The sequence below is a fragment of the Harpia harpyja genome, chromosome 12 (assembly GCF_026419915.1).
Source record: "Harpia harpyja isolate bHarHar1 chromosome 12, bHarHar1 primary haplotype, whole genome shotgun sequence".
NCBI classification, from domain to species: Eukaryota; Metazoa; Chordata; class Aves; order Accipitriformes; family Accipitridae; genus Harpia; species Harpia harpyja.
In genome coordinates this window covers 15,073,393-15,096,396 of record NC_068951.1, presented here as the reverse complement: position 1 = coordinate 15,096,396, position 23,004 = coordinate 15,073,393, and the positions used below count along the sequence as shown (strand labels likewise).

At 44.0% G+C, this 23,004-nt stretch overlaps 2 protein-coding genes across 2 annotated transcripts; both read left to right on the top strand.

Moving 5' to 3' along the window:
* The first annotated feature begins 98 nt into the window (after positions 1-98).
* PASK (PAS domain containing serine/threonine kinase) lies at positions 99-21,412 on the top strand. Its single transcript, XM_052803036.1, is given in 18 exon segments — positions 99-648; positions 1,087-1,300; positions 2,387-2,622; positions 3,586-3,756; positions 5,095-5,235; positions 5,807-5,941; positions 6,630-6,920; positions 7,267-7,366; positions 8,913-9,087; positions 10,297-11,612; positions 12,288-12,469; positions 14,414-14,581; positions 15,326-15,451; positions 16,052-16,186; positions 17,720-17,919; positions 19,362-19,495; positions 20,498-20,644; positions 20,852-21,412. Coding segments are annotated over 17 exon segments (4,035 nt in total). The 5' UTR covers positions 99-648; positions 1,087-1,128; the 3' UTR covers positions 21,058-21,412.
* A 320-nt stretch (positions 21,413-21,732) lies between these two features.
* Positions 21,733-23,001, top strand: MTERF4 (mitochondrial transcription termination factor 4). Its single transcript, XM_052803977.1, has 3 exons — positions 21,733-22,110; positions 22,190-22,374; positions 22,469-23,001. The coding sequence occupies exons 1-3, from the start codon at positions 21,765-21,767 to the stop codon at positions 22,823-22,825; spliced, it is 888 nt and encodes a 295-aa protein (XP_052659937.1). The 5' UTR covers positions 21,733-21,764; the 3' UTR covers positions 22,826-23,001.
* Positions 23,002-23,004: the final 3 nt, after the last annotated feature.

Genomic DNA, 23,004 nt, shown 5'->3' with positions numbered 1-23,004 from the left:
CCAATCACACCTGCAGGTGGTGCCCCAGGGGGCGGGGCAGCGCCCCGGCCACCCGCGCGCATGCGCCCCGGCCCCGCGTCCTTCTGGGGGTTGTAGTTCTCGGCGGGCAGGGCGGGAAGCAGTCGTAGCGCCAGGCGCTGCTGCAGCAGCTGGGGACCTGCTCCCTCCCTACCAGCGCCTTGGGCCTGAGGCGTTACGAGCTGCTTTCGGCCTCGTCGTTGCGCCTACACATTCTTCGGAGGATGGCTGTCATCCTGCGGAGGGGCCTTCCACCTGCAGCCTTCCACCCCCGGAGAGGGGACCCCGGGGCAGGTCGGCCGGGGCTGCCTGGGGTGGGCGGCTCGAAGCAGGGCATCGCGTGTGGCGGCGTGGTTGTGGGGGGAAGAGAGGCCGGAGGGAGCCGCAGATTCCCCGACTCCGGATCAGTTTTGCCTCCTCCCGCGCCGGCGCCCCATTGGCTCCCCTCCGTGCCGCTCTCCCACTGCCTTCGCTTATTGGGCGATGCGGCTGCCTAGTCCCGCCCCCTACTTCCTCGCGCCCATTGGCTGTGTGGTGACCGGCCTGAGGAGTGGTGGCCGTGGCCGTGGCGGTGGCCGTCCTGGTGGGGCTGGGGCCGGGGGTGGGACGGGGACCGGGCCTTCACTGCCGGTGAGCTAGGGCTACAGCCCCGGGGGGGTGGACGGTGCGGGCCGCACCCTGGGTGGGAGAGGAGGAGGCTGTGCTACACTTGCTGACTCAAAACTGGGAATTACTTCCCAAATTACCAAAGCTTTTGCTTTTAAAACGAGCAGGAATGGGGAGAGGGTGCATGCTGGGTGCTTGGTAGCTCTTACAGAAATATGGTGGACGTGTCCTGTTGATCACAGGTATCCTATACCACCTGGGCAGGATAATAGTCAATAGAGTCACATTTGCACTAGCAACACAGACCAAAAGTTAATCGGACATGCAAGAACGAGCGGCAGTTTTGCCGTAACTTACAGGGCTGTGCTTTGGGTTAGAAGGCATCGTTACCTGCCAGTGTCCCAAGCTGGGACTCAGTGCCTGACTGTAAGGCTGACTGAATTTCTTACGTTTCTGTTACAGATCGTGGCTCCCTAGGTGTGGCGTGGCAACCAGAGCGTGCCCATGGCAGCTGAGGCTTATAGCTCCTCTGAAGGGGGCCTTCTGCCTTCACCAATAGGCTTAGTCCTTGCTCTCTTGAATGACTCTGATAAGCTAAGTAGATCATACCCCTGGGACAGAAAAAGCAGGAAAAGTCAGCTCTCTGAACTCTGCCGGCTTAGAGCATCTCTTTCTGGTGAGCACAGTATTTTGAGATTGAGTGTCAGCAGTGAAGGTGATGTGTTTCAGACGGTTTCAGATCTTTCTCCTCCCCTCCCCCAAACCTAGAGGGAATAGCAATAAGTAGCTGCCAGAAAGCACTTGTTCAATAAGCATCTAAGCCACAGATTACTGCACGCTGGGAGAATTTACAGGGGATGCATTGCTGGATTGGTGCTCTGCACTTGCACTTGTTCCTGGGCAACTTTTATTGGCTGCCATTGGACCACCCTGCCATCTTGTATTAGTATCTAAAACATGAAAAATTTCCCAATGAGGAGAAAGATGTTGTTATACTGGATTCTGTTAGGAGGGGAAGAACTTTGCAGTTTACAATGCGTCTAGATCCAGGCTTTCCTTTTTTTTAACATGGTGAGCCTATTCATACTGTATGCGGTGCATAAATGCAGAGATGTCCTTGTGATAAGTTGTTCATAATGCTTCTTCCAGTACTCCTAAAGCTTCAAAGCTGCTTACTGTTTTGGGAGTGGAGTGATGGCTTTTTTCTGCTGTTGCCATTTCCCAGGGAAATGTTTTTTACAGGCAGAACCTTTGAAAATTTTAGTACAATCACTTGGCATTGTGTAACAGAAAACATCGGTGTGGGCACAGGTATTTCAGTGTCACGTCTTGTGAATAGTTAACTGGTTTCTGACTAATGCAGTATTTAATAAGGGCTTGAACACTTACTGTAATTATATTTAATAACAGTTTAAATTTTAACTTGAGGGATTTCAAAACCTTTTAAACTCGTGTTAAGTGAAAAATAAAAGTTAACTAGTCTGGTTGAATCTTATGGATGTTGGCAATTTTTTTCTAGCCTACGGACTGAGTTTAATTGTTCCAGTGGCTGTGATTCAAAAAGATATGTTTGTTAGAATTGTTTCTGTTTTCTTTAGTTTCATTGATTTTATTTTATTGTAATTTCTTTAAAAATCTAGAAGCATATATTTTGTGATTATTTGACAGTTGCTTCAGCTGACAACTAATTTTTTTATTCATTCCTCTAATACTGCTGTAGTAGACTGTTATAGCTACGTAGCTGATCTTTATCTTCTCACAGGGGAGAAATGGAGCTCTTACTGTTTGTCTTCACTGGCAGCTCGTAACATTTGTACTAGCAAAACTGGTAACTCATGGGCTCAATGGGCTCCTGCCTCTCTCTCCACTTCCATTGGAAGTTCTGCTTCTTGCTCCTTCTTGCATGCCCTTGCCGTGGAGGAATCCAGCCAGCACCTCCCAACTGCTGCACGCAATCCAAACAAAGCCATCTTCACCGTGGATGTCAACACAACAGAGGTATTTGCAGTCGTAACTGCTAAACTAAGTAGGCTGTAACTGGTAGAGGTTGTATGACATCAGACAGGCTAAAATGTCTGTTGTTGTTATGTGTATCTGCAAGCAATCAGAGCGTCATGAAGGCATTTTATAGTCTGTTCAAGCTCAGTAGTCTTCTAAAGACTGACAATGCATTTATTTCCATTACAGGTTGTAGTTAGCAAAATATGCAAGACCATATCAGAAGCATGCATGTCTTGAGTCTTTTTTCAGCTGTGAAGTGGCACAAGGGAAGAAAGGAAAAGCAGAATGTTCTTCAAGCCTTCTGTCTGTTAAGTGCCAACCCTGGGATGGGTTTGTGGTAGCACGAGGCCTCTTTATCTGCCCCAGTAAATATGCTTTTTGCATTGGGAGAGAGAGAATTTCTCTGTTTCTGTCCTGAGAGTAAATATTAATATAAAATTGAGTACTGAAAACTTTAAAGAGCTGTGCCATTTTTAGCTTGACCTGACAGTTGGAGCTTACCCATCTTAAAGGCATTTAATCCTGACTTGGTCACAGGCTTAAGTATGTCAATGACTGGTGTGATTACCTCATGCCTTCAGGTGTGGATAAAATTTTGTGGTCTGCCTAGGCTTTGCTTGCAAATACAACTTTGCAGTTTTGCCTCCATGAATGTAATTATTTAAATGACACAAGAAGCTGGAGCTGGTAGGCAGTTAAAAGAAAGCAGGAAACCTAAAAGGAAAGCAATGTCTCAAACCTTCTTAACCAAGAAAATGTGTGGGCAAGGGATGTCCTAGAATAAGAAGCTTTAGTGAACTGTTTTTGAAGAATTCAGATTTTTAAAGAACCCCTCCATTTCCACCAAGAGGAAGGGATATTATAAGACACTAAAGCAACAACATGAGATGATGATCTATTAACAAAACTTACTGCTTTTATTCTTTGTTTTGTTTTGGTGGGTTTTTTCTGCTTTTCTAGATCCTAGTGGCTAATGACGAAGCCTGCAAGCTGCTTGGGTGCAGTAGTCAGGAAGTCATTGGTCAAAAGCTGTCCTGCTTGATATCCAAATCCAGTCAAGAAGTATGGGAAGCTGTGGGTGAGGAGTACATAGAAACTGATGAATGTTCATCGGTGGTTTCAGGAACTGTGGTACGTGACATGTTCAAGGAAATATTCCCCACCATATACAGTGTTTTTGTAGGCTTTCGTTCGGGGTTTTGGGGGTATTTTTGACATTTGCAATATAATTTCCTGATATATTTAACTTTGTGGGCATTTGGCAGTTATGTCATTTGTAGGACCATTTGGTTTAAAAGTTTGCAGATGTGGGAATTCAGAGGCCAAAAGATGTTTTGGGAGGCACCTGTGAGAGCCTTGCAGCTGCTAACATGTATAGTCATGATGACTTGACCAAATCAGAACTTAAAGGACATTAGATTTAAAAAAAATAAAATAAAATCAATATAGTTGCTTAACATGGAAAAACCTGTTATGGAAAAGTTCCAGATTGTCTGGTCTTTTAAAATATTTTTTAAATGATCTTAAATTGCATTGTGCATATTATAAAGTTACAGGTCGGTCAAATACTGTGAAATGTCTGTGCCAAACACCTAGTTGGTGCAAAAGAATGGAATTGATATTTTGCCTATAGTGGGGCTGTTTATTAAAGAACTGCATGAGAAATGTCTCAAAATTATTTTCTTTTGCTGCTTTTGTGAGCTGTCACTTGAAAATACTTGGAAAATGACCTCATATTCTTCCTGGTGTGTTATTTTTGTACTGAAATTGTCAGCATCTCGGAGCTTGATCTTCCTCAACTGGATATGGGGGGAGTGGGGAAATATCTAAGTGTGATTCAGTGAAATCCAGGATTAAAATTAAATGTCTGATAAAGGCACTAATTCCAAGCCATAGCCATTCCAAGTACTTTATAGGAGTCACTGTAATTCATAAACCCATTCTGTCAGGATCACATAAAGATGATACAAGACTTGATATGAACACTGCAGGTTATGAGATAAGTAAACATTTTCTGATTTGAGGAGAATCTTCTCCCGTAAGAAATTAAACTGCTATTTTTGCAGCTGACAGTAAGAACTGTGTTACTCATGTGGAGTATTCATTAATACCATGGGACATCCCTTAAATAAGGCACCTCTGAAAGGCACTTCTCACTGAATGCAGGGTATTAGATTGGCACATTATCATGCTGAAGGAAATGCCTTTAGTCTTCCTGAGGCAGGGAGAGAAGATACAAAAGGAACAATGACATTTTGTGTATGATCAGTGAATTATTTGCAAACCTTTTCATCTCTATATTAAAACTGTGTTTCTTCCAGTAAAAAACTAGTAAGTAGTCAAGAAATAATGTTTTTCTACCAATGATGGGGAGATATCCTGGCTCAATATCTTATTCTTGTTTGAAATTCTTGCTAAGTAACCACAGTCTTAGTAAATTGTGACTACATCTCTGAATCCTATGGAAAGGTGGATATTATAGGCCGTCTCAAAGAGAAGATCCCTGTCTCGGTCTGGCTGAGGCGAATAAGAAGCAAGGACAGCCAGTGTTGTGTGGTTGTGCTGGAACCAGTGGAAAGACTTTCAGCCTCTGTTTCCTTCAGGGTTGACGTGAGTGTTTTCCTAATGATCAAATCAGATGGCGGTTTGTGAGAGTTAATGTGTGAATGAAACATGTCTAAAAGCCAGCAGGCACATCACTGTTTGTGAACACGAAGTGTGTGCATAGCACTGCCTGAAACCGGTATTGCATGTGCAGGACCTGTGCATATTTCTCCCATGCATCTCGCCTTGATGTATTCAACAAGTCGCATTAAAATACACTGTCTGTTGGCCATGGACATCTTAGACTTGAACAGTGACGGTTTGGCAGGGGGTTGCTTATTCATGGCAGGGGTGCCCTTGTGAAGGGATCAGCTTGCTGAGGAAAAGTTCTGTGAGGAGCATTGGACTCCCCTGCTTCTCCCCTGCAGCAAAGGGCAGGATCTCTGCACGATAATGTTGGAGAAGTGTTGCATTATGCTATGTCTGCTTTTACTGAGGTAGTTGTATCCATGAAGAGACTGCAGAATGAAACTTCCTGCCGTTTGCTTAGATATTTGCAGAAACTGTTGTTAAAGGATTGAGTGGACTGTGGCTAAAATGCTAAAATTAAAGTAGTCCTGTAAATTTTCTTCCCAAGGGAGAGATTACATCATGTGACCTCCTTTTTGCCCATCTCCATGGCTACCCAACATTGGAAGAAGTAGTTGGGCTCCACATAAAGGACCTGATTCCTTCTGTGCAGATCCCTCCTCTAGGCAAAAAAATCCCAAAGGTATAGTATCAGCACCAACCATGTTCTTCCATACCCTTCCCATTTGGAACATAGGGCCACACTCTTTTCCCTCCTTATGTAACAGAAGAAAGCCTTTTCGGAGAGAAGCGTAAGTCCTCTGAAAAAGGGTATGCTGTTTATTTATGGAGCTGCTGTCTGAATATTTCCTAACTAGGAATGAGACCAAGCCCTGACCTCTCACTGTGGAATCTGTCCTGGTGAAAGACACTTTTCTCCAATCCTGGCTTTTTAAGAAACCATGCTGTCTCTCTCAGTTCCCTAAAATTCCTTTGAATTCTTTAGCCCGTTTCAGTCATGTCTTTCTGAGGAGTGAAAGTCTAAAGAATACCCAGATCTTGCAAATGCCAAGATAGTTGGCATTTGCATGGCATTCAACTATCTAGGCAGCTATTATTAATGCCTCATTTGCTGAAAAGCTGCAGCATGGACTTTCCTGGTCTTCATGATCAGGATATTCATACAGGAGTTCAACACTGGATTCCAAATCCTTAGAAAACCAGACTTGGTTTTTTTGATATTCACAGGATTGGTTCTTTTCTTTTCCTGCTCCTTTTTCCTGAGAATGTTCCTGTGTAATTTTATATCAGTACTGAATAAAACCAAAACATTTGGTTAGTGAGAGATTTTATGTTTGTTTGGGGTTTGGGGTTTTTTTGCTTTAATTTAGAACCTCAGGATCCAGCGAGCTGTAGGCCGATCCAGAGAGGGTAATGCGTTTCCTCTCAGTTTAAAGCTGCAAGTAAGCCTTCTGGAGGAGGACCAAGCGGCAGTGCAGAAAGATGGTGTTCTGCAGGCAGAAAAAGAAGGCTCTTTCACAGGCTATCATTACTCTGCTACAGTCGTTTTCTCCACCATCAGTGGTCTTGTTACTGTCGAGTCAGATGGAACCATCTGTGGCATCAAGGATAGTTTTGCTTTAATGCTCTTCGGCTATGAGAAGAAAGAACTGTTGGGAAAGGTAAGGTAGGAGTTTTAATCCCTCCCAAAAGACTGCTATGTCTGGCAGCATATCCGTTGGAATTGTAAAGTTGTCTTTTACGCTCGTTTCTGTCTGTCACAAAACCTCTGTGTGTCGTGTCGGCGAGTGAGTTGTTGGATGATATGCAAATTCCCTTGCTGTAACTGCTAAATCTTGCAGTGCTGAGGAGCTAGTATGGATTTCAAGTACATGTTCTCCATCAGTCAGGTGGATCACTTTTGCCTGGCTATTCATCAGAATCAGGTCCACAAACATGGATTGTTAGCATTTGCCCCCAACCTGTGAGAGTCAGCTTAGCTTTGTAATGTTTCATTCCATGTTTTAGAACATTACATTCCTGATCCCTGGTTTCTATAACAACATGGAGAGAAGCAGTGACTGTTCTTTGCCATTACCTCCTCTTGACGACTCCATGGGGACAGAGGGTGAGTGCATCTTTGAAGATGTTACTGCCTGCCATACAACTAGCTCTGGCTGCTGGAACAGAGGTAAAATGAATAGAGATGAGAGATTTGCCTATGAACATGGGAACATGCTTTGTAAAAGCAGCATAACTCCGTGCAGTTTTTAAATTGGATTTCCACTATAACCTAAGGCAAACAGAATTGTTCACCTAAGGTTGTGCTTCTCTCTTTGTTGCTAAGAAGATGAAACTGAATATCCAAGTTGGAAATTACACTGTTAATAGAGAATGCTTTGTACTTAACGAGCGCTTCCCTTTCCCTCCCTCCCCTGTTAGGCTATCTCTGAGTATTTTAAGACGTGTAAAATATAGCTTTTGTGACAGTACTGCAGCAGAACTGTAGATAATTAGGACTAATATTTTAAGGAAAAATTCTAATATTCTTCTGAATTGGCTCATGTTGCTGGCTAATATTCAATGTTACATTGCTGTGGTGTTTCAGTTAGGAGTCATCACATATTCCTCTGATGCACTTCACTGCATTTACAAAGAATTTGTCAAAATTGTATTTCTCTGAACACAACAGGAATAAACAGAAGCAAGGAAGCCTCATGTCTCCTAATCTGTCTTTCCAGCTAACTCTGCCCAAAACAGAGAACACAAGCAAGTCCATACTTTCATCTGTATTGCAAAAGATCTTTTGTGCTGGTTTTGTCTCTTTCATTTCTTTTTTTCCCCTGTTTTCTTTTTCTCTTTTCTTTGCTTAGAAATGCAAATCTGCATTGAAACCAATGCACACGACTGGAACAAAGAAGAGTTAGTAGACAGTATGCAATTTCTTAGGTAATTCTTTGATGAAGTGATGCCTCTAATCTAGGAGTAATTCAGTTCTTCAGTGAGGAAGCATTGTTGGCATTCAGCCTTTACTAAATGGAAGGATGTTTCTAGATTCAAATCTAGATTTGTTCACTCATTAACAATACTTAGTTTGCTTCATCTTACAAACTTGTGTTTTTCTCTTGATCTGTTGTCACTGGGGAAGGAAGGAAGTTCTTGTCTTATTCTTTCTCTTAAACATATTTAGACTGTATACTTTTTGTCTTGCAATTTCAGTGAGTTATATAAATGCAGTCTAAACCTTTTCATTTTAAGTGTTTGGAATGGAGAGCGTATGTGTGTTTTCATTGGTTTGGGGTTTTTTTTGCTGCTGCTATTTGTATGATCACTTTATTTCCAGATTTTGTATGGTCATTGGCCTTTTTTTAGGTCTCTGAACTTCAGTCCAAGTAGCTAACCCAGAAGGCTAATACTTGTCCAAGAGCTTTGATAGGAAGGCAAATTTTAGCAGCCCTGAAACATTTAGATTCCTGCATGTGATGACTTCTCAGGCCAAAGTAGAGTGGAGTGCTCACATTTGGACCACTTTGCCTTAATCAAGTCTTTTATACTCAATTCCTTTGGGACGAGACAGACCAAGGCAGTTCCAAGATTGTTTTTAATCACTGTAGTCTCTGAAGCCTAAACAAAAAAGGCTAAGTTGGTATGGTTTTGTTTCTTGTTTGGTACAGACAGCAGCTTCTTGGCTGCATCTTTAGCAAGCCTTCTGTCAAGAGATGAAGAGCAGAAATTGAAACAAAGACACAAAGACAACAAATTAATACATGATGAAACTAAACAAAAGAATGGGACTGGTTTATTTTCTACTCTCTCACCTCCTGCAGTGGCATCCACACCCTCTAATAGGTAGGCATTTCATGGACTGCATATTCACTTTGAAAAATTAAGAGCTGTGGTGGCAATCACCAGCAAAAACTGTTTTTTCACCTCTATGATGTCTGTGGGAAGGTGTAATAAGAGCCTTCCACACTTTGCTCTCTTTAGAATCTGAGCGCTATTTGCAAGACAGGTTGAGTTTTGCCTACCTTAGATTCTTGTTTAGATCTGTACAATCTACAGTTGTAAAGTTATAGGAGTTCCATCTCTAACAGGGACCAAATGCTTCACCCAAGCTAGGGAAGGTAATTAGGTTCTATCTTTGCTAGATCAGAAACAGTGGATGTTTATCTTCTTCCATGGTATCCACCACTAGCTGGTGTTGCACTGAAGCCAGCTTACCTGGAATGAATTCTAAATGTTATTCCTTCCAGTGCTCGGTGTAACTGTGACGTCATCCATTAAAACAGGGTACTGTGTTACTTAAGTCCAGCCATTTTTATTGTACCTTTTCAGGTTTTTTTCCTGTTAGGAGGTTAGCAGTTCTGCACAAGTACCTATATGATGCACATGGTTTATCTTAAGTCAAATTTTAAGCCTTCCACATTAACAATTCTAACCCTCAGAAAATATTTACTGCCCTTTTTAATACATAGACTATCACAGCACACTTCTTGCTGCTTTTTAAAGACACTGACAGTCTCATTGTTTTCTTGTGCTCTCCTGGGTTTATGCCTCTCATGTCATAATTGGATTGTAAGTGCTCTGCTGCATGGATTGTTTTTCTACTCTGCATTTTTAGTAATAGAAATGTTTGTAAAATACCTTGTGCTATGGGCTTCAGTGAACCATGGTTAAATTGATGGATGGGGACATCCATCTTCTGTTGGACAGACAAAGGATCTTCTGTTCTCAAGACTGGAAGTATCCTGCCACGTGTACTGGCTTTTTGTTGTGGAGAATGATCTATGATATATATTTAGAAATTAAGCTAAAGAAGGACATAATCCCTAGGGAAAGAGTGCCATTCGAGTGTACCTCTTCTTTGGCCAAGATGGAATTTGTTAGGATTTTGGATGCCTGTGCCAACAGCTTTCTGCCTTTTTCTTTTAAACTTAAAACAATTGGTGCAGGTTTTAAACAGTGACCATGGTAATGGCAGAGTGGATTGTATACAGTATGACAGTTTTCTCATTCTTTTGTCATCATGATATCACTGATAACTTTGAATCCTTGCAGCAAAGACAGCATTGCTACCAATGAGCTGTCAGCCCACCATAGAGAGCCTTACCCTGAAACCTGGCTTGACAGAATCAGAGCAGTGGAACAGTGTAGAACAGTGGAAATGGCAGGATCAAATAATTCTCAAAAGATGCTCTCTGCAAGGCTCTCTCCCATGTCATCTGATTCAGAACAGTAGGATTTAGGTCAGAACATGAAGATTCCAGTAAGAAGCAGTGATAGTGCAGTATCTGGTGCATCCGAGACTCAAAATGCCAGTGAGACTAGTATCTTGCCTAACCAACTACAAGTTCATCATCAAGACCTCAAGGAAGTAAATTGTCGGCAGGTCTGTAGATTACTGTATGAAATGCTGAAGCATCAGCACTCCACTGATGCCTGGGAACAGGCTTCTTCAGCAAATGTTGCCTGGTCGCCTGTTTGTTCTAGGCTAGAAGGCAATCTAGATACTGCATCCTATGGCCCAATTAAGCTGTCTTCTGATGTTACTTGTAACTCACCTGGAACACCAACAATAGATGAACCATTGTCTGGGGCAACACTGGACTACCGACAAGGCTTTCAAAGCCACATGGTTACAGGGCAGTTGTCAAAAAAAAACTTGATGTGTGATGCAAAACATTCCAGCCTTGAGCATGTTGTTGTTGAAAACTGCCTGCTAAATGATGCTTCATCCTTCTTTGCAAATGGAAGAAATACTATCCATGATGTTTGCTCAGGAAATAAAACGGGTTGCAGTGCTTCTGCACCAGGAGTTGCCATGTCCTCTGAAGATGTTAAAGAATCAGACACTGAGCTGAACTGTGTTTGCTCTGGTCTTGAGGTACTGGGTCTGAATATTGATGTCAAGGAGAACTCAGACAATTGTTTAGGTATTACTGCAGCTCTTGCAGGAGCATCCTCCACTAATGCAGCAGACTTGGCTGTAGGCAATATGCTAACTCAGAAAAACAGTGCCTTTTCAACTGGGCAAGAAAAGCAGCTGTTGAATGGTGTTGCCATAGAAGATGGTTCTGGGTGGCTGGCCTCCCAAAGGCATGTAGAAAACTCTGAGGAATCCTCCAAAGCACTTCTTGAGAAGCCTGAAACTCTTGCAGAGACTGTGGGGGACAACTTCAACAGAAACCCACTGAAAAGCAAAGGTAGTCCTGAAGAAGACTGTCAGTTGCATGGGCAGCAAAATATGGAGATAAAAGGAACATCGACCCCAGTGAAACAAGAAGGAAGGCTGAATCCAGCAGCTCCTTTGACCTTGGAGATTCTAGAAGGCAGCTACGCTGGGAATTGCTGCCACAGAGATGGTTCACAATTAAGTAAGTTAAACCTATTTCTCCCCTTCCCACAACTTTTATTGGGGTGCTCTTTTTCACCCACATTTTTGCAGAAGGCAGACAGTTCTGCTTAGAAGCTCACAGTGGAGAGGAAGGAAGAAGCTGTAGCATCCAGGAAGAAAAAATGGTATTTAAGTCTACTCAGAGGGTACTGGAAAAGCAGGTGGTATAAAATACAAAGCTACTAAGAAATTAATCCAGACTGAATGGTCAGAAATATTCTTAAAACACAATTAAAAGATTTGAACCTGATAACTTCTAATGAACAGAAAATATAAAGTCCATTGTAAAACTTGTATTTAAATTGTATAATGGAATGTTTCATTTACTCCTTCAGCTGGATTCTGTGGCTTGTTGTATAAAATCCTCATTTTTATGTAATTTAGAATAACGATGTGAAATTAATAATCACAATCGGACACTGACAAAAGTTTCTGCTGGGGTGTGGGAACTATGGAGGTAGCCGCCAAGTATCTCTAGAATAGCTGTGCTTTTGTCAGCCCCTCTGATGATTCCTTACTGAGTAGGTGTTCCCCAAATGAATAATGGAGGAATTCACTTTGTTAAGAGCTCAGAATTCTGTCCTAAACTGTCTGTGGTCTTATTCAACACTAAAGTTTCATTCTACCATTTTAACTTCCTCACCTGTTTCTACAGGTATACTCTTCGAAGTGAAACGTGTAGAACTGCAGGGCCGCGCCATACTTTTCTGTGTCTGGGTGGTGAAAGACCTTCTACAGAGCCAGAAGGAAGCTGTAGCAAAGAGACAGCTTTTGCTCTCCAGTCTAGCAAGCTCTGCCCAGTCTATTGCTGATCTTTCCACAAATAATCTTGGAGAAGTAAGAAATCCTACCATTGTATAATTCTCTCCTTGTTTGACTGTTAAGCTGAAGCTAAAGTCAAAAAGTTTTTCCAATTAAAATAATGTCATGAGGTGGTGGGTGGATATTGCTGTTTCTTTGTTTCCCTATTTTTATGTCAAAAGAAATGTTTCAAATTGCTATTTTGTACCATTTCCGGTAGTGTGTGTTTGGCTTGGTGTAGTTACCTTTCCAGTCTGAACAATGAAAGCACCTCATTTAAAATTTGTTCTTAGGCTGGTTTAAGTACATCTACAATAGAAGTTTGCAACCAGTGTGGTGAGATTAATTTGTAAACGAATGCAATCACACTGGCACCAATGACACAACATTATTTAAAAAGGAAATACTAGGCTGAAAACTTCCCTTGACTAACTTGTGTCAACAAAAGAAAACTGCAGTTTTTAGCTGCCTCCTGAGATGCTGCATTTGGGATGGTGTTCAGAAAGCTAACACCGCATAGCTGAATGGTAGGTACATGTCAATGCCATAAAACCCGAACACAGAACTGCTCAGGCCTGCTTTTTAGTTAGTAGTGTGGTGTAAAACTGACAGTACCTTGACCAAGGCTGTAGAGGACAATAGTATCTTTGATCAATTGAAATAGCTAATGGTGATCTTCTAGATCCCTTGAATAAATGTATGCATTCCCTAGATCTTTACGTAGCTGGATTTTATGATGACCTTAACAGAGAAGTACATACATATTTAGATATCACATGTGTAACACATATAGTGGTGACAGTTCCAAACTACAGGAGATTCTAAGGAGCTGCTGTTTATTGAAATGTACTGCAAATTAGAGACGTAGTTTCTTTCCCGTCTCGCTTCTAATCAGTGAGCTGGAAGATAAAGTAGATATTTGAGTGAAAAGCTTGGCTATTGGCAAAACTTGCTATTTGGAATATTTTTTATGAGACCTTTGAGAGCTGAGTAATAAGGTCGCTCTTGTTTACCTTTTAGAAAATCATCTTCCGTGTACATGCACATGTATGTTGAAACACAAGCAGTTCTGATCATTTAATGTATAACTCCAAATCTCACTATTCCAAACAAACGCCCCCATGAGATTTGTTGTGTTTCCTCTCAGTATGTCATAAAGATGTTATATAACATCTAAAGATGTTCGATGTTATGTATAACATGAAGATGTTGTCATGCATTTTGGACACCATCTTTGGTGGAGAAACGTAATGATTGCTGAGACAAACAACCCCAAGTCCTATCCTCAGAGCAAGAAAAACTTCTGTTGTGTTTAATTTCTCATGCAGTGTTGCAGGCCTTGGTAGGAAGGCATGTGACGTTTCTTTACTAGGGATTTTACTGGGGTGTTAAAATTTAGGAGGGTATGCCTTGAACTTGTTTGCTCTTTGTGTCTGCTAAGAGACCAATCTACAGAACTGAAATGCTTGCCAGCATTGCCAGAAAGTTTGGTAAACACTGGTAATTTAATATCTTTTATATACTAACTCTTTTTAGGTTACTGAGGCAAATAGAAAGCACCAAATTTATAGACAGGGCTTAAAGCAGCACCTTTTTAGTTCTGTCCATCTAGAATACACTTACCTGGAAAAATTACAACATTGGAAGTAACCTACTTTGATGAATAAATCAAATAAAGTTATCATTTGGTGATAGACCACAATGAATTCATTTTCCTACTTGCACAGAGAGTTTTGTGTGAGCATTTAAGGTGCATATGTTTCTGTTTTCTTTACCTTTCTCTGAATTAAGCAGTATTTGTAGCTGCTGACAGCTGACTGTTGAGTTAACTTGTCTTGTATGGTGGTTACATCAACATACAGTTCTTGCTATCAAAACCAAAGATCACTTACTCCTTTTAGCTATTCTTGTAGGTGTGTATAAACATGATTCTGTGGCTTGCTCATTTTTTTTCTTGCTATGTTTTTTACCTGTACCTAGTCCATCAGATCAACCTCACTTTTTGAGAATTCCCGAAGAGCTGAAGAGCTTGAAGGATTAAGGGCATGTGAGGGAGAATACGCAAAAAATTACAACACTCTCCATCTTATTGGCAAAGGATCTTTTGGCTTTGTCTGGACTGCCAGGGGCAAGAAAGATCACCAGGAGGTTAAATATTTCTTTTAGATCTCATTGCAATAAGTATTTAGGATAAACCGGAAGATTAGAGTGTTCGTATTCTGTCAACACTACACTATTAAAAGCTGCTATTTGGTACATCGGGGGTTTCCTTTGTTTAAACAGAAATCTGAAATCACTAACCTCATGGAAACAGGACAGCAAAATGTTTGCATTGGTGTAGTATATGAATGTTACCTAAGACAACAGGCACAGAATAAGTCTGACCATGTAGCTAATTTAACCTGTTGAAAGAAGTATACGTTAAGCTTAACAGAATTACAGGTTTTAGTCTTCCGTTACTAAAGAGAATGACAAACTTCAACCGTGCCATGACTCAAGAATGTGGAGTAGACATGTTGAGGTTATGGGACCCTCCTCTTTATCAGCAGAAGTATTTTGGGTGTTGAGTGGCAAGCTCTCGTGTTTCTCTGCATGGATGTCAAGTGCTCATTTCCCTCCACTGCACCACTATGCCAGAAGTCACCACTGCTGTAACTGGGTTGATAAGAGAGCTGGCCCATCAAAGCCTTTGCAATTCGGAGCATTAATAAAAAGAAAATAGATATATTCCATTTCTGTGCATCGTTTAGCTTCTAAGATACTATAAGCAATGCATATTAGGTTACTTCTGTCCTAGTAATATGATTCATTAATGTTTTTCCTGGAAATTAACTTACCAAACACTTAAAGCCATACTTTTGCAGGTGATGCTGAATTCTGTTGTCTGTCTAGGTTGTCGTAAAGTTCATCTGGAAGGAGAGGGTGCTTGAGGACTGCTGGGTAGATGATCCTGATCTGGGGAGAGTTACTCAAGAAATTGCAATCCTGTTGAAGCTGCAGCACCCCAGTATCATTAAGGTACAGTGAACTCAGAGTGAATGCGGTTTGAACTTTGAATACTTGCTGTCTCGTGTTACTCTTCGGGAGTGAGGAAGTGTCCTGTATTAAATCTACCTTTGCAGGAAAGAAAGGACCCACCTGTCCTGCTGTGTTTTGGAGGGTATTTTACAGCAGACTTGCTTGCTTCGACACTTTTACCCCAAACAATTGATGTAAACATAGATCTGAAGGTGTGACTCTTAACAGAAAAAAAAGCCTGTATGTTATTTCAAGATGATATGATTCATATCTTAGAAGTGCGATGTCACATCTGAACGTATACTAGTTCAGTAAATAATCTGGATACATATCTTGATTCCTCTTCTTTGTTTTGGGGTTGTTGGTTTTGTTGTTTTGGGTTTTTTTCCCCTAGAAAGAGAATTCCTCTTGGTATTAACTCTGCTCTCAGTTTTAATTATGCTGTCTTTTCAGGAAATATTTGTGCTCAGTAAAATGAGACTTCAAAGATTATAATATATGTTGATTAAATCTCCAAGAGGAGAGCAGTGTTTGTTTAAAAAAAAAAAAAAAAGGCAGTTTGAGGATGAAGCACATTATTAAAAAAAGTGTTATTTATAGGTGCTGGATGTATTTGAAAATGAACACTTCTTCCAGCTGGTGATGGAGAAGCATGGCTCTGGTCTGGATCTCTTTACATTCATTGATAATCAGCCTAACTTGGATGAGCCATTAGCAAGCTATATATTCAGACAGGTGAGAGCTGGGAATGTACAGTTGCTACATGTAGGTGAGATTTGGTTAATATAAGAACCAGGACCCTATTTCACTCAAAAGAATTACTGGCTAATCAGCAGGCATGCTGAATCAGTCATGCTCAATACCTGCAGAACTTTTCCTCATTATTCTGTAGAGCTGATTTCTAGCTAACTGAACTGCTACCTGCAGAAACCTTTTCAAGGTTTACTTAGAAGCCTATAACAAAGAAACCTTTACAGGACCTTACTTCATATGAGGGTTTCCTGTAGAGCCATTGCCTCTTGGCTGTGACTATAGCAGCACACACCCCCTGTCACCTGGATGCCCATTCCTGTAGCAGTCACATTTCCTCTGTGGAAGGAGGAGAGCGCACAGAAGTTGCCCCAAGCCTCACTAAAAGCCATGCTTTCACTTAGATAGATGCTTGATTTAGATTGGTTATGGGGGTAAAGGGCTCTCCTCTCTTTAAGGAATTTAAAATCAAGAAATTATCTTGGATTTTAACGTGGCATAATGCAAAATAACTCAAGGTAGTTTACTGTGAGTCAGGAGCTCGCCTGAGAGCTGAATTGTCCTTTGTTCATTGAGTCAACCGCAACAGCAGTCCTCAAGTAATTCCCCCTCACATGTTTTGGAGTAAATTCCTTGCTCTAAGGTATGCAAGAATTACTTTGCACATGGTAACCCACCACTGTGTCCACACTCCCCTTGCTGGGGGTGCTGATGGAAGGTGGTAGCCAAAGTGATTCACCTTCTCGGTGTCTGCTGTGCAGTGTGTGTTCACAAATTGCAGTCTATGGTCCCTTTAGACTTCTGATGGATAAGCCCTTTTCCTAAACCAACCTGGAGTTTGTAGGGGTGCTTTGTTACTTCAGACCTGTACAGTATTTCTCTGCAGAGGGAGCTTTGTGTTATAAATAGAAACTTTTCTCCCTCAGCCATCTGCTTTTCTTGCTTAAATGTATTGTGGTAGGGATCATGATTGTCACCAAGGTGATATAATTCTGATGCTATTCTTAATTATGGCACTATAGCATGAATCGTGCAGCAAGAAGAATGGAATTTAGGAGTGACTATATTATTTATGCCAAACTTCACTCTTAAATGCTTTGTCATCCTGCAGTATTGGAGGCACACAGTAATATCCTTCTGGAGAAATCAAAGGACCCTCCAAATGAAGCTGGGATAAAAATAGAGTAACCTGCAGGATTGTAACAGTAAGCTCTGATGCTTCTAACCAAAAAAACAAGTGCATCGTGACTACAGCATGCCATCTTCCTGCACATTTGTGAGAGGAAAGCAAGCAAAGGCTTTTTTAAGTCTCTCTCCCAAGAGCATTGTAACACCCACTGCAGCAATGCTGACAGGCATGCCCAAGTTCGTTTCCAGCTACCAAAATTAGGATCTGTATCTTGTTTATATAGTGTCAAAACAAGCCAAAACGTGGCTATCGGAACTCTGTGATGCTACGTAGATTGTCCAGAAGGACACCTCTGTGTAGTAACACCTAGTTCTTTCCTCCTCTTTCAGCTTGTATCAGCTGTTGGGTATCTCCACTGCAGAAACATCCTTCACAGAGATATCAAGGATGAAAACATTGTCATTGCTGAAGATTTCACAATTAAATTAGTGGACTTTGGTTCAGCTGCCTACCTGGAACCCGGCAAATTGTTTTATACCTTCTGTGGGACAATTGAATACTGCTCACCGGAAGTGCTGTCTGGCAAACCGTATGTCACCCTCTGAAAAGTAATTTTTGTGTCCATCACACCAAAAAAAATGCGTGTGCAGGGCTGGAATAGAGAAGCCAAGCTGCTTTGCCATTGGTGGTCTGCTAGAGTATCTAACCATGGAAAACTGCACTGAGATTTAGGGCACTTGCAATGACAGAAATTACTTGTAAAGGTTTGAATGCATACAAAGTTGTTTCTGACTAAGTCTCTCGACAGGCTTTCTTATTCTGGTCAGATGTTTTGCAAAGCCTTGTACTAATGTTTGTCCTACTGCAGAGCTGAGTTCAAGAACAAGCCTATGATTGTAATTTCCAGCCTGGTAGAAGAGTCTGGATGAGTTGTGTTGTGACTTGAATGTGTCCTATTTCCTTAATCTTTCACAAATGTACATCAGCTTGCTAACTTTCTCTTCATACCTGCGTATGAACACACTGACGTGTCTCTACCAAAAACTGCTCTTTTAGAGAGGTGGTATAAGCAAGTATTGCTGTGTAACATCCACCCCTTCCCATGCCTGGGTTTTGTACTTCTCCCACTCTCATCTCGTCTGTTCCCTTCTTTCCTGCTTGCTTCCCTGTATGAATTTTTGCAGTTTGATCATTGTTCATCTCCCCGTTGATTTTTGTGCTCCTCTGGACTCAAGGGTTCTTCCCTTGCAGCTTGTCTTGCTATCTTGGACGTGCTGCCCAAATCTTAGCTGTCTTTTCCCTATTCTCTCCTTCTCCAAGTGCTCTTTATGTGGAGGCTGGTGGTCTCACACTCACTCCTGGAGGAAAAAGCCTTACGATCACAGGGGTGTAAACATTAATTGTACGTACAAGTATGTTATCTTGCTCTCGTTTCACAGCTGGTTTTGTGGGTCCTTCAGACAGCTCCTCTTAATGGGGCAGGGGGGAAAATGCTATGCAAGGAGGAGAGGAAATCCCTGCTGGGAATGAGATGGAAGATGAAGCAGCACTGCCCTGGGAATTCAGCCTGTTCCTGTGTGAAGAAACTGACCCTTTTTCTCAGATGGTGTCTAGATAGTTAATATTTATTTCCAAGTAGCTTCTGTTTTGAAAGGGATGGGAGGAGGCAAATGGGATTCCACCGAAGTGTCTGCTCTTCCAGTTAAATATTTACTTGATAGTTTTGGCTTATGGTGGAGAAGGAGGAGGCTTAAGTTCTCTTGTCACCAGCTTACGCATGTGGAAGTCTAGGTGCATATTATACATACTCATCAACCAAAACTGGTCAGCCATTCTTTGGTTGTTTTTCTTTCATGGAGAAGTGTAATACAGACTTCTCAAAAACACATGAGAACCTTATTAGAATTCTCGCAGGCTTCCTATGTTAAAAATTGGAAATAAGGGCTATCAGCCACCTTTTTTCTTTTTACTTTCTTTAGCACACAATTATGTATTTGCAGTCTGAGTTTATGCAAGTTTATGTCTGCATAGGTACCATGGCCCTGAGCTGGAGATGTGGTCACTTGGTGTCACCCTTTACACCCTAGTACTGGGAGAGAATCCCTTCTGTGAGCTGGAGGAGGCTATGGCAGCTGTCCTGAATCCTCCTCGGCCTGTGTCAAAAGGTGAATTTTTCCTATTTGCTTTTCTAAAGGAGCAGATCTCTTGGGAAAGTATGCGTGGTATTTATTCCCCGGAAATAAAGGGGAAGACTGAAAAATGCTTCCAAATGTGCTCTGCAATTTTAAAAGCTGCTCACTGAAGCAGAGTTATCTGAGGTATCCTTTTTGGGCAAGTTCTGCAGTTCTTCATGCCTGCGATGAACACAGCTATCTGCCCTATGTGTTATTAGTTTCAAATTCCAGGCCTCCCATTTGTTATGATGACCCAGCCTATCAGCTTGTGAAGCTTCGGTGAGGTTTATACCTGAGAAAACCAGAACAAATAATGCCTGATGGGAAGGTTCGCTCTAGTAGATAACTTTAAGATCAATAATAGCACTCATGTAACGCTAATGCAAGTTTTATCTCACTTGAACTACTGCCAGTCAATGCCATGTCACTTTTGGGAAGGACGATAATGTGTTAATTTATCATTTCCAAATGAATTGTATGCCTTGACCTCACAGGAAAGATACATTGGCCTTGTTTTCTGTTGGAGGTATAGAAAACTAATTGCATGTCAGGCATCAGCAAGTCCTCTGGGGTCCTTGAGAGCGCTGTGGTTATATGGCTTCAGGGTGCCGCAATAGACTGGTAAATTCTGGAAGCTTTCCCTGAACGCCGAGTGCACCTTTAATCACAGATCAAATGGGGGATGACTGCAGGACAAGACTGGGCTTGGAAACGGTGGGCCAGGGTTGCGTCTGTGGCATTTGTTTCTATTTCTGTCCTCGTCAGTGTCAACTCTGCTCTTGATTCTCTCTTTTCCCAACCTGGAAAAATCTCAGGTCATTCCCAGAGCTGAGCACACGTGACTAAGGCTGTGGGAGAACAGTACTGCACAAGGGATTTACAGGGAGGACTTGTAATTAAAATCTGCATTCTTTGAATACGGACCATGTCTTGCATTCCCAGCATGCCTAAAACACAACCCGAGCCATTCCTCTTACTGCTGTCTCTCCCCAGGTCTCATGGATCTCATCGCCGGGCTTTTGCACCCTGTTCCAGAGCAGCGCACAACTCTAGCCATGTTAGCAGAGGATTGTTGGCTGAAGCAGCCTGTGAACCTGGGTGCTTATAGCTGGGAAGAGGTGTACATCTCTGCTGAAACAGGTGAGACATTGCTCTGAAGGCTTTCTCCTCCATCCGCGGCCCGCCAGGCAGACAGGAATGACTTAGAAGAGAAGACTGAGCTGTGGTTAGCAAGATGCTTCTCACCAGAAGGTCACCTGCTGATATCCAGATGTGCTCGGTTTGAAGACGTGCCCGTTGTCCAGCGGGACCTATGGATCACCCCTCACTGTTTGTCTTTCCCCCTAGAAAGCAGCAGATTCCGAAACAGTTCCAGCGAGCACGCACACAGAGACGGGCTCCCCGCTCCACACATGGAGAGTGAGCCGTGCTTGAATGGTCCCGGCTGTGAGCGTGCAGATCCTTGCTGGGAAGAAGCAGCGGCTGTGGAGTGCCAGGGCTCAGCTCTGGGCCATTGCAGCCATCCCTCTCCACAGCGCCCCGTGGAACAGTAACTCCCTTACTACAGGGGACACGCTCAAGAACCAACAGGAATTAATTGTAAGCGCTTCTCTCTTGCAGAAAGATTGCTGCTGCTTCTCTCTTGTAGAAAGATCTGGCGGTCAGCACTGAGCGGTAGGCAGGGCTGTTCTGCCTGGGCAGGATTCTTCTAGAAAAGCTTCTCGCTAATAAGCATTTAGAATTATTCTTATACAAGGATGTGTTTTAAAGCTGAGAGGTGAAGATTTCAATGTCTTGTTTAAATTGGTCGTAAGTTAGTTAGAATGTATTTTTATTGCCTGTTTTTACTTTTTATATGCAGTTTCACTCTTTCTGAAAAGTGAACAAATAAACGTTGACTGCCCTCTGCGTGTTGATGGGAGTTTGTGCGCACAACGCCGCCTCAAAAGCAGACACAGAACTGCATGACGCAGGGTTTCCCTCCCTCCCCCCTTTTTTTTTTGTCAAAGAATACCGGAAAGAAAAGCAGGCTTCAATAAAGAGAATTTTAACTAACTCGCAATACTGAGACGCGGGTTAATGTAAGACCATTTCAGGGCCCAGCCTGGCTGCTCTCAGGCTTCCCGGCCTGCTCTCAAGCGCCGCCCGCAGGGGGAGCGGGGCCGCTCCGGGCCCGGGACCCCGCGGCGGGGGAGGAGCGGGGCGGAGGCGGAGTGGGGGGTGGTGGCGGGGCCCTTGCGGCTCCTCCCCGCGCCGGGCCATGGCGGGGCGGCTGCTGCGCGGCTGCGGGCGGGCGGCGGCGGGCTGGGTCCCGGTGCCCCGCGGCCTCCCCGCCGCGCCCGGGCCGTGCCCCCGCCGCGGCTGCGGGGAGGCGGCGGGGCTGCGGGCCATGGGCTTCAGCGAGGAGCAAGCCCGGCGGCTCCTGGGGCTGCGGCCCCGGCTGGGCCCGCGGCGCCAGGAGGCGGCGGCGGCGCAGCTGCTGCTGCTGGGGCTGAGCGCCGAGGCCGCCCTCGGCCTGCTGGAGCGCAGCCCGGCGCTGCTGGAGCTGTCGGCGGAGCGGCTGCAGGGGCGCGCTGGGGAGCTGCGGCGCCTGGGGCTCGACGGAGGTAGGGCGGCGGCGCGGGGAGGGGGCGGGCCGGGCCGGGCCGCCGGCGCCTGCCCGCCCGCTCACCCCGGTGCCTGCAGGTCAGCTGCAGGGGGCAGTGAGGCGCTGCCCCCAGCTCTTCACCGTGCCCCGGAAGAGGATGGCGGCGGCGGTGCGGCTGCTGCGGGAGCGGTGCCTCTTCACGGCGGAGCAGCTGAGGGAGGTGCTGGGGACGTGCCCCGCCGTGCTGCTGGAGGAGCCGCGCCGCCTCCACCACCACTTCCAGGTGAGGGGCCCGGGCGGCCGGCCGCGGGGAGAGCCTGCGGCCTGGCGGGCACCCGCCCCGGCTCCGTGCCTGAAAGACCCTGTCCCACCCGCAGTACGTGTACTTCAGGATGGGGGTCCAGCAGAAGGAGATGGTAAAGGCTCGTCTTTTCCGAATGCCCTTTGCCGAGCTCAGGAACCGGCACATCTTCCTGGAGCGCCGGGGGCTCTACCAGACCCCACACAAGGGACAGACCCAAACCAGTAACCCAAAACTGAAGGACATCCTCCAGCTCCCGGAGAAGGACTTCCTGGCCAGCCTGGCCCGCTCTACCCCAGAGGAGTACGAGGTCTTCAAGAGGCTGCTGGCTCGGGAGGAGGAGGAGGAAGAAGAGGAAGAGGAGGAGGACAGGGATGCACTGTATGCAGAGGAGGATTTGGACAGTGAAGAAAGTAAACCAGCCCAGGAGTGAGGCGGTGAGGCTCCAAGGTGCCCAAGCTCTCCCATGCTGGCACACTCCCTGGCCCCACTGCACTCGTGGGTGCTCTGGACCACCACCCCACCCAGGCACCAGCCTTGGTGGCTGCTGAGCTCCATGTGCGGGGCTCCGCTGAGGGGCAGCAATAAATCCCATATATCAGAATACAACAC